The following is a 12,228-nucleotide window of genomic DNA, read 5'->3' as shown; positions in this document are numbered from 1 at the left end:
AACTGACTCACTGACAGATCCCACACTGTGAAAGTAGCAGGCTCCAAATCCGACTTCAGACCAGTGACAAGTGGAGTACCACAGTGTTCAGTCCTGGGTCCTCTCCTGTTTGGTATCTACTTTTCTGAAGTACAGGCTAACACAGAAGGTCTTTGACTAATGAAGTTTGCAGATGACTGCAAACTAGGAGCCATAATTTAAGCTCCTAATGATGTGATGTGGACATCCTACAAAAAAGAGTTAAACAAAATGACAGGGTGTCCAAGAAACTGTTCTTGATAGCAAGGGACAACAAGCATTAACATTGTTTATAAGCCATTAGTCTAGTGTTTTTCAGGATGGCTTACAAATCCATTAATAAACAATATATATATTTGATATTTTTATAGTATACATTTATACATAAGCATATGGTTTTTAAATAATGGAACATATAGTTTGAGATACGTATATATGTTTTTAAGCTGTATGAGGTTGAAGAATCTATTATAAATTAGGTATCTGTTTTTAAGATAAAGAATCACAGAATCAATTAAGCACTAATGTCATCATAATGATTGGTTGAAGTAACAGCAATGGTATTTAAATGTAGAAATGGCTTAGCTTTTTAGCAGTCTGATGAAGCATTTGAGAGAATGTGAAAGCACTTACTGGATGTTTTATTGTTTTGTTCTGTAGTTCAGTGTGTTTAATAAAAGGTCAAGCTTCTTATTGTCATGTTGTCCCTCAGGAAAAGGTTATCTTGATCCTACAAAAGGGCCTCACTGAGACAGATGCCTGGTGTCAAAGCCATGGCTTCAAGACCAATGCCAAAAAGTGCATTGTCATCCCCTTTGGTAAAAACTCTGTACCCATGAGCTACCACATAGGTGGTAGTCTACTTAACACCGAAAGTGTGATAAGAGACCTTGGGACACAGGTGGACAGTAGTCTCTCCTTTGATAATCACATCACCACAGTAGTCAGGAAATCATTCTATGTGGCACACCTCACCACAAAAGGTTTCTCATCCAGGAAAAACAGGTCATTGTTCCCCTCTTCTCATCACTCATTGGACCCATTATAGAGTACAGCACCCCTTTTCATATGTACCTCACAAGACAGCTACAGCAACTGGAAAGGCCACAGAAGTACCTCACAAAGAGGATTACTGACCTCAAACAGATGCCCTATGCAGACCATATCAAACAAGACCATATAAAAAAACTTCCAGCTTTACTCCATCACATATCGCCTACTCAGAGGCGATCTCTGCCTAACATACAAAGCTATGTCAAACCCAGAGCTGTTGGACATGCTCCAATTAAAGAAACCCCAATCTACATGCTCTAGGGATCTAAACCTTGTCTCCACAATAAACAGAACATGCTGGAGGGATAGATTCCTGTCCCAGAGACTTCCCATACTCTGGAACAAACAACATATCTATATCAACCAAAGCTCCTCATTAGCACTTTTCAAGAAAAATCTTGATGACTGGATGGGAAATAGGAAATTCACCCCGGGGATCACCTCTGCTCGACAGGGGCACAGGAAAATAATTTTCTTGGGTGATAAAAGTAAGGGTACCTTTTTGGCTAGGCTTGTAAAGGCCCTAAGGGTGATAGCCTAGTACCTACCTATGAACCTATGAACAATATCGTTAAAATGACAACTCACAGTACACATCTGCTGTTAATTTCCTCTGTAAGCTTCTCATTCTTCTTAATTCTTTAATACTGTTCTAATAAGTAACAGACATCTAACTTTACTTCTTTCCATTAATAAGTACAGTTAGAGTTAACACTGCAATATAAGCTATTAACATTCAGCAAAATGTAATCAAATTATATGTAAGCAGGAGTTCATTATAAAACATTACTATAGCTTTTGTTTTACCAGTTTTTTCACTTCTAAGAAAATAAAAAAATGTTGTTATTCTGAGTATATTTCTCACATATATACTTGGAGAGAAAAAAAACACTTCTAATTAGCATATTACTTACATATGATATTCAGTTAAACCACCAATGCACATACTAAACAAAGTTAAATAAATAAAATAAAATTCTTACATATATAGTCTTAAAATTACCAGTTCTGTTGCTTAGAATTTAATGACAATCTCTTACAGGAAGTATTTGTCTAACATTTGGAAATACAATTATAAGTTTAGTTAAATGAAATATATTAAGACTGTTGCTGTAAATATAGTAAAACAGTAAAACCAGCCATTTATATTCCTCATCAGGAAAATGTTTTAGCTTGAAATGTAATTGTATACTTACATATGATTTTAAGCTTAAAGTCCAATACATACCTTTTACTTAAAAGTCAAATCTATTGTTTCAGGAAAATAAACATCCTGCAGTCAGAGAATAAGAGTCACTGTTTTAAGCTTTTTAATTTTAGAAGTAGTTTTCTAGGAATTCAGCTCACTTTGTCTCTTGAGGGATATAGTGTTCCACTCTATTTCTTCAGTATTAAGGATTTTATCATTATTAACAAAAGTGGATGCCTCCTCCAGAGTGCCAAATATTTTAGTTCTTTCAGAAAGTAATAATTTCATCTTTGCAGGAAGCACCAAAGTGTCTTTAATATTGTTCGTTTTAAGTTCCTTGATTAATGGTAAACAGGAGTTTCTTTTACTTATTACTTTACTGGAATAATCATTGTCAAATCTGACTACATTGTTCACCTATTTTATTAGGTGGGCTAGGCCATGTTATTTTTAATATTTGATCTTTTTTGTAAGCTAGACAAAAGCTAAACTAAAATTGAATGTGGTGGTGAGTGTTCCTTCTTCAACTGTGCTCTCAGGGATCTATTAGTCTATTCAGTTCTAGTCTTTTCAATTCTAAAAGATAAAGTTTCAAGTTGATTTAATGTTTTATGTAGCCAGGTTGTTAAGAATGTTATTATATTGTCTCCCTCATACTTTTCAGATATATCATACATTTTAATACTATTTTTATCAGTTTATTTTCTAAATCATCAACTTTATTTTGTTTTAAAAGAAATTCAGTCTGAGATTCACCTTCAGTTATTCTTCCTTCATGATCATTTAAAGCTTCTTTCGTATTGTTGATTTGTGCACTTTGTCTTTCATATGAATTTCTAAACATTCTATCTTATTTCTGGTCTTTTCTTTAAAACTTTTTATTTTGGTATTCTGTTTGTATAATTTAAGTAATATATCCTGTATACTAGATATTATTGACTGGATGTTTTTCTTAACACAAGAATCCTGAGTACCATTTTTGAGTGGCTTATGTTGAAGTCTCTTCTCTCTTAACCAAACAGTTGAAATTCTGACAGGAAATTACAGGTTTTGAAGAAATTGAAGCTATGAATTGTTTATATGACTATTAATGAATAAATTTAGCTAATACATATCTCCAAATTATATTGTTTGGATTATATTTTCTGTCAGAGAAAAGTTTTTAGTCACAGGGCTTTCAGCAGTTGTTGCTTTCAGTTAGCCATCTTGGCCAACCCCTCCCTCCATAATAGATACTTCCAATAGTGTAATAAATTACTGCAAATGCATTCTCTGTGGATTCATTTTTCAGATCAATGAAATGGATACTTCCAATATTGTGATATAATTGTGTAAAAATACTATACATACGAAGCCAGTATCTCAGATGCAATGTATATTTGCAATAGTGTAATGAAATTATACAGTTTAGACTATTAAACCAAACAAGCATATTCAGTGTACAATGACAGTAAACATTAAAGGAAAGTGAAAATGTAAATTCTTGTGTTTTATTTGATGTAAACAGGACATTGATTTGAATACCATTGTATATGAAGTAGCATTTTTCCTTACCCAATTTTCCTCCTTTGTCATGAAATACCAGCGAGACCATTGAGCAAATTGGCTGAAGGTTTATATAAATGCAAGCACTGTCAGTATCTTATGTGTCTTGACTATTATTTGATTTATCCTGAAGTCATGCACTTATTAATATGTCTTCAAATTTATTCATTATGTTTTTAAAGCATTTTTTCACATAATGGAATTTCAAATATCTTTGTTTGTGACAATGGTCTACAATATGCAAGTTGTGAATTTATTTTCCCAAGAATGGAGATTCCAGCATATAAATACCACTCTCAGCAATCCATTATCTAAAGGGATAAGTAAATAAAGTTATACAAATTATGAAACAACAGGAAAACAATGTATTGCCAGCTCAAAACAAGATTGATGCTGAGCTTTGCTTGAAGACAGAAATATTAATTTCCAACCACTTTATTACCTTTTCAACTGCTTATGGTAATGAAAATGAAGACAAAATGGCCTACTTCATCAGTGCTGCTGCAGCTAGAATACATATCAAAAGTGAAATTAGCTTGACAAACAGCTCAACTAAAGAGCAATTTCTTTGGGAAGGAAGATATGTAACACTGGTTTATTAACACAGTTAACCACTTTCATCCTGTAAGAGAGGACTTCATCAGAATGAGCATAGTTAATCATTATAACATTTAAACAGTAGATTCAATAGTTGCATGACTTAAAACAAACCAGTAAATAAAGCAATACAATAAAATGATGTAAATAGTGGAAAAATACCTTAATAATTAATGAAAAAGCACAAAAACATATTTTAAAACATTTTTATAATACAGTTATTAAAATGTCTATTGTAAAACATCCGCGACACTTTGTTATAGTTTAGCCGGTCGCAACTTCAAGACATTATTTAAAGGGATGGTCTCATTTTAACTTGCTAATTCACTTGCATTTAATTTCACCTGCCAAAGCAGTTCACAATATTCTAATGTACACTCCCATTGAACTCCTCTAGGATTCTGCACCACTTGTTCAGGCACTAAAAATAGAATTTATTATTATTGTTGCACACTAATTTGTGCCAATATAGTGTGTTGGACTCTTTCTTCCCTTTGATATCATAGTAATGTTCTTGAATCCTTTTCTTTAAATGATGTTCAGTTTTACCAATATAAAAAGTATAGCACAGGTAACGAAATGCAAGATAGATCATCCCCTTACTTTTGCAATCATAATGTTTAATGAATCTAAACTTGTAGCTAGATGTCTTCAGAAAACAGTTTGAATATAAATTTACATTGTGGAGAGGTTCCATATTTCTTGGTGCCTACCATTGACAACATATCCCTTCCGAGATTCAAACATCCACTCCTTTCATATTATTCTTTAATGTTGAGTTCCTGATCACAAACAAAAATATTCCAGTTTTTCTCTATTAATGATTTAATGATGTAGCTTTTTGTCCTACATTTAATGCATATGTTGTTTTCATAACTTTTTATAGCACCTGATTTATCAATATTGCAATAATCATGGTATAATCCAGTCCCTAGGATGGACCTAAACTTATCTTGTTTGCCTGTGATAATTTCATTCATAATCTCAGTGAGCATATCAATAGGATACCCTCTTTCCATAAACAGTACATAAAAATTTCAATTCATCTTTAAATCACCATCATCATTAGAAATAATTCTATCCAAATGAACCATTTGTCCTTTAAGTATGCTCTTTCTTGTTTAAATGTATATATATATATATATATATATATATATATATATATATATATGGGTGTACTACACTAAACTGACATGACATAACACCGACAACCACAACACCGATACCACAAGAACGAAACCGCAAAAACACGAAAGTTCACATGCCCGACAAACCACAATCCCGACAGTTAACAAAACAAAAAGTTTGCTGTTCCACACAACACACACACAACACAAGCACACCAGCAACTTAAAAACCTACACCACACCTTACACACAACTATCTATGCACTAACCTTAACCCAAATCCCAAACCTAAGGTCCATCACTATCACACACTTACCTTACCCGCACCCTAACCCTAACTCACTTAATCCGCCCCTAACCCTCAAGTCCCTTATTATCACACACTTACCTTACCTGCACCCTAACCCTAAGTCCCTCACTATTGCACACTTACCTTACATGCACTCTAACCCTAAATCCTTCACTATTGCACACACACCTTACCCGCACCCTAACCCTAAATCCCTCACTATCGCACACTCACCTTACCCGCACCCTAACCCTAAATCCCTCACTATCGCACACTTACCGAGTCATGCTCATGTTTCCCATGTCTGTATTTTCGCTGTCGGGATTACAAGTTGTTGGTTATTTGCTCCATCGGTCTTCTGGCGTCGGTGATGTGATTGTCGATCTTCAGAGCTGTCAGTCTACCGTAGGGAACCTATATATATATATATATATATATATATATATATATATATATATATATATATATATAAAATTTAAATTTTCCCAATTCAAAATTCTTTATAATTAAAACATCCAAATAATTATTTACATCTGAAACACTATATGTAAATCTTAGAAAATCAGTAGTAGTATAAAACCAATGAATTGATGTATTTTACCTTTACAAATAATAAATATATAATGCAAAAAAACCCATAAAAAGGTTACAATGTAGTCATAAAATATAGATTTGAAAAGAAAATTTTGCTCCCAAACAACATGACAGCATCAGCATTGGGGAGGGGGGATCTAGAAGGTCCCATAGCAGTGCTGCTGACTTGCTTAAATAATCCCCCTCAAAATAAATAAAATTATTCATAAGTATAATTTTATAAACATTACTATGTTAACCTCTATTGGATAAGTTATCACAACTATAAAGTACTTCATTAAACCAGTCTAAACAAATATCATGAGGTATACATGAAAATAAATCAACAACATTCACAGTGACCAGTAACCAATCTTTATGAAATACTCTGTTTTAATATGTCCCCAAAAGTCTTAAGAATCTATTAGAATGCAAGGATGATTGAACCTAAACTGTTTTACATTTTTTTCCACGTAAAGTACCAATGGATGAGTTTTCAAACCACTGGCAGTGAATATAAGATGGCATGATGGGTCAATCAAATCCTTGTGGACCTTTGAAATGCCAAACATATTTGGAATAATCAGATTTTCAACATAGATAAGTTAAAAATATTATACTCATGTCATAAAGTTATTGAAATGTCTTCAAATGTTTTCATTATGTTTTTTTAAATAATTTTTTCACATCATAGAATTTCAAATATACTTATTTGTGACAATGGTGCACAAGATCCACAATATGTAAGTTGTGAATTTATTTTCCAAAGAATGGGGATTCCAGCATACAATGACCACTATCAGCAATCTGTTATCAAAAGGGATAAGTAAATAGAGTCATACAAACTATGAAAAAAATATGAAAACAATGCATTGCCAGCTCAAAGCAAGACTGATTCTGAGCTTTGCTTGAATACAGAAATATTAATTTACAACCATTTTGGTTATAGCCTCTTCAACTGCTTATGGGAAGGAAAATGAAGACCGAGTTTCCTACTTCATCATTGCTGCTGCAGATAGAATATATATCAAAAGTGAAATTAGCTTGGCAAAGAGCTCAACTAAAAAGAGCAAATCCTGTTATGATAAATCAGGTAGTGTATTATCTATACATCAGTGAGGAGAAGTTGATAGAATTCAAAACCCACACGATAACCATACCATCAAGAAACTGTTGTAATTAAATGGGCTGATGCCTTGAAATCACAAACAGCTGATACCACAGATGAGCAGATTATAATGTAGGAGAAGACATCTCTACAGATCTGCACTATTTTCATGTTAGAAATTTAAAGTGCTAATAAAATTACCTGACCTAAAAAGTCTACATCAAGGATTGACACAACTATCTAAGAGACTGATCCTGATTTATAGATCTGTTCTGAATGTGCATTGGTCCAGTCAGTGTTCTGATATCTGTGATGCTCCTGACTTACTAGATTGTGACATTATATTAAGTAATATTTCTACATTTCTGGCTGTGACTTCCTTTATCAATAGTGACTGTAAAGTTCTGTAAGTTGGAAGGCCTACTACAATGTCTAGAAGATGGTACTTGTTATGATAACAAGGATCAATAAATACAACTATTTATAACTATGTACATAACAAGGATCAATAAATACAGCAACTGTTTATAACTATGTACATAATCATTAAACCTTTTACATAGCGTAAACAATAAATAATTTTTTATAGCTTTCTCCAGTGTATGTCTGTTGCATAACAACTCTTTCATATTTAGTGATCATAATTATTCATCTCTGCCTTGTACATGAATGCATCTCTCATGCATCCAGCTACTGTATCTTGAACTACAGTATATTGACATCTATGAATGTATTTGTGATTGCCTTCTGACCCAGATGATGATGGAAAAGGGTATCTGGACAAGTTCAAATAAATAAATAAATTGCATATGTGATCCAATGTCATCTCATCTATTGCATGTTGAAAAACAAATTGTATTTCATGTGTCAACCTCACTCTAGTATTGCATAGTATAGTTAATAGTGTCTGTACTGGTATGTAGTTGTAATAGCATAAGTGCATGGATGTAATGTCTAAAATAAGAGTTTTGTTTTATGAAGCTGTACCTATAACACTAACAGGCATTTGGGGTATCACATGGTTATTCCTGATGCAGATATTATAAGTATGTTAATAAATGGGATAGATGCATATCGTGCACTGTGAGTTTGCCATCTGCCTTCATCTAGTAGGTTTATGACAAAACTGGAAGAACTCAAATGTCACCCTCCTCACTATACTTAGTGTTTACTTATTGTATACAACAATGTCTCCATAACAAACTAATCTTCTGTTCTTTTATACTAGTTAAGAAAGACAGTGCTGAAATGAAATCTAACAGTTTACTGTGAATGGCATGAGATTACAACTTAACATCCTAAACTTTATAGTCACTGTATGAGTGTGACTGTTCTGCTGTTTTTTTCATCTTCAATAAGAAATAGTTTGTTATTTTTATGATAATTAACTCTGCCTTATGGCTAAGATGGAAGCTGTGTTTGGATCCGAGTAAATGCTTTGTTGTTTCTGCTGTTTTTTTTTTTCATTCTCAGTAAGAAATAGTTTGCTATTTTTATGATAATTAGCATTGCTTCATAGTTAAAATGGAAGTTATGTTTACAAAGACATGCATCTGGAGCGTTTCTCCCTGGGCCTCCACTGAAAATTGGCTTTGTTCCAAGTCGGACTTTTTCCGGTAAACAACTGCTTTGTTGTTCATGACAGGATAATGGTCTGTATGTTACTTGGCCCAGAACTCTAACCAGTGGCCTATTAGAAATTGCTTTCTGTTTTCCTTTCTCTTTTTTGAGCTACTTTTCTGTTCTCAGAGTTCTAGAGCTCTTTCCTTATTCCACCCACTGAGACCTAATCAATAAATACTCCAAAAGTATAACTGGATGGTTGAGAATCATTACACATGAAGCCAGCATCTTGGAGTATCTTGGAGTACCTCGGAGTAGTGTATTGGATACTTTCAATAGTGTAACAAAATATAGGGACTGATGAATGCTCTGGTAGATAGGGGCAGAGCTTAGAAAATGTTGAGGTCAAGCATAAGTCAATACTTACATTTTCAATAAAAAAAGTTAATTATCATGGCTCAGATGAAGTTTTGTATTAAGTTATTGCATCAGTAGGCAGTTTTACTTAGCCACAAGAAAGCTTTTATGTGCTTTAAATTGTGGCAACACAAAGGTATACACAATGGGGGCACCCAGGACATTTGTAAGATTTTTTTTATCCAGTTCTAGCTGGAAATGTTTTGGTGAAAGTCCATTTCTCAGTGAGGATCCAATTTGTTTAACTTTTTGGGAACTTTCCAAATCCAAAACAGCTCTACAAAAATTAACAGGAATAACATGTAGAGTTGGAAAAAGCCCAGGTTGGGTGACACTTAAAAGCTGTTACTGAATCTGCTGAAGGTTTTTTTCTCTAAAGTTTTGATCAAGAATCTGTCTGAGCATTTTCCCTGAGATGTATTGACTTTGGACTTAATTATAATTAAGCAGGGAATCAGATGGACTCCCCTACATGGTGGTCTGTGGGACCTTGATCCCCATAAGAAACAGCCCACTTTCTATGTTTTTCACCAGATGTAATTTCATGTAATTTTGCTTGAGTAAATGGAATTCAGCAAAAAGTCTTAAGTCAGACAAACTGCTACCATGTACATGTTTTTCGTTACTTGTTCTATAATCTAAGGATAATTGGAGAACTTTTATGAAAATAAACTTTAAGTGCATGTTTGTATGATGGGCTCTCCCTAAGTTTTAATGTATTATCAAAGGTAAAAGGCAGCTTTGGTTTTTCATCTGTTATTCGTTGCATAAACATTTGGCAAAAATTCACTGCATGCAGTATGTAGTCAGTCAAAGTAAACATGTCTGTCTTATGATGGCAATGGAACTGAATGCAATAGCTAAATTAAAAGTTTCAAAAGGTTTGTGGTTTGAATCATATATAATGCCTATTTCATAGCTGTAATATATAATATTTGACACATATATGAATATCTTAAATGTGTTTCATGCTAATCACAATAACCACTCTTTTGCATCTATAATAGATTCTTTAGACTGCTTGAAATGCCCAGAAGATCAATGGCCTAATGAAAACCGTGATGCCTGTATCCCTAAAGTGATTGAGTTTCTATCCTATGAAGAGCCCTTGGGTACAACTCTAGCTGTCATTGCTCTGTTCATGACTCTGCTGAATGCTTCAGTCCTGGGGATTTTTATTAAACACAGAGACACGCCGATAGTCAAGGCCAACAACAGAGAGCTTAGCTACTTTCTTCTTTTGGGACTAATGCTGTGCTTTTTATGTTCTTTGATATTTATCGGTAATCCAACTGCAACAACATGCCTACTTCGGCAAATTATATTTGGCATAATATTTTCCATTAGTGTTTCTTTAGTTTTGGCTAAAACCATTATTGTGGTCATTGCTTTCAAAGCAGCAAGACCGGAGAGTAAATTGCAAAGACTCTTGGGACCAACTGTACCTAAGTTAGTAGTCTGTTTCTGTTCCCTTGGGCAATTTATTATATGTGTTGCTTGGATGTTGAGCAACCCTCCTTTTGTAGAATATAATGCAAAATATGCCAGCATGAAACTAATAATTGAGTGTAATGAACACAGTGTAACATTTTTCTATTGCATGCTGGGATATCTTGGCGGTTTAGCTGTTGTGTGTCTTGCTGTTGCTTTCTTGGTAAGAAATTTGCCAGCCACATTTAATGAAGCTAAATTCATTACCTTTAGCATGTTAGTGTTTGTCACTGTGTGGCTGTCCTTTATACCTGCATACCTGAGCACACAAGGGAAACACATGGTTGCAGTGGAGGTATTTGCAATCTTAGCCTCAAGTGCTGGATTACTCAGCTGTATATTTTTACCTAAATGTTACATTATTTTACTTCAGCCTCAGAAAAATACAAGGAAGCATTTAATGAGCACTGTTCGGTAAGAAAAAAATAGAATAGAAATAATTATATTGTTATATTTTAAATATTCAGCTATACTTAAATGGAAATGTGTTTGTCTTTAGATATTCACAGATACAGAAAGACTCTGATCTGTAATGTTGTATCCATCAAGTTTCTTTCAGGAGACCTCATGGTTGTCTGAAAGGCTATGTCAGATGTAACCTTTTAGTTTATTTACTTTGAGCATGCAGCTAAAGGTGTCATGACAAGATAAAGGAGCTTACTGTTAAAAACAGGCTAAATGCATTGCATACTGTCTCTCATTCCTCATGGAATAGGCCTTCCATTACAAACTTATTAAGTTCATGCATTAAAGTATTCTAAAGTAGGTTTGGTATATACATGGGAAATGAAATATGTGCATGAAGTTTGAGATCATAAGTTATGGATTTATTGCAGCAACTGTAAACAGTGTTTAAAGTCAGGTAACGTGTTCATATCTGTGCATTAAACTTGAAAAGTGTAAAAAGAATGCCAACAGCAGTCATCTGTTTGTCTAGGTATTCATTTCCTCATTTTAGTTTTTGACTTGCAATACTTGTGAAGTGAATTAGATTCCATGAGCTTGTCATGGGAAGAATTTTAGATTTTCTACATAGGGTTTGAATATGGATGTGAGGACTCTAGCTATCACAGTAGTGATGTGGTTAAATAAACTTAGGTTCATGGGTAAGTACTAGGTTTGTGGCCTATGTTACCTTTCAAAAGTATAGCCAAACACCCCATTAAAATTATAAGATATTTGCTGACCATTTGAGTATACTATGCTGCACCTCCTGCTATGTCTTTCCAGTTACCATCTACTTTTTATGTTGCTATGC

General features: G+C 33.7%; 1 protein-coding gene across 1 annotated transcript in view; it reads left to right on the top strand.

Annotated features, from left to right (window-relative positions):
- LOC122794872 (extracellular calcium-sensing receptor-like) overlaps positions 1-11,388 on the top strand; it is a 338,283-nt gene extending 326,895 nt beyond the window's left edge. The window contains exon 6 of the mRNA XM_044063471.1: positions 10,487-11,388. Coding sequence (XP_043919406.1) covers positions 10,487-11,388 — 902 coding nt within the window. The remainder of the gene's footprint in view (positions 1-10,486) is intronic.
- Positions 11,389-12,228: the final 840 nt, after the last annotated feature.

The sequence above is a fragment of the Protopterus annectens genome, chromosome 2.part1 (genome assembly GCF_019279795.1).
Source record: "Protopterus annectens isolate FY-2018-M chromosome 2.part1, PAN1.0, whole genome shotgun sequence".
NCBI classification, from domain to species: domain Eukaryota; kingdom Metazoa; phylum Chordata; order Ceratodontiformes; family Protopteridae; genus Protopterus; species Protopterus annectens.
Note: the sequence above shows the minus strand (reverse complement) of the source record. Positions and strands in the feature narration are given on the sequence as shown.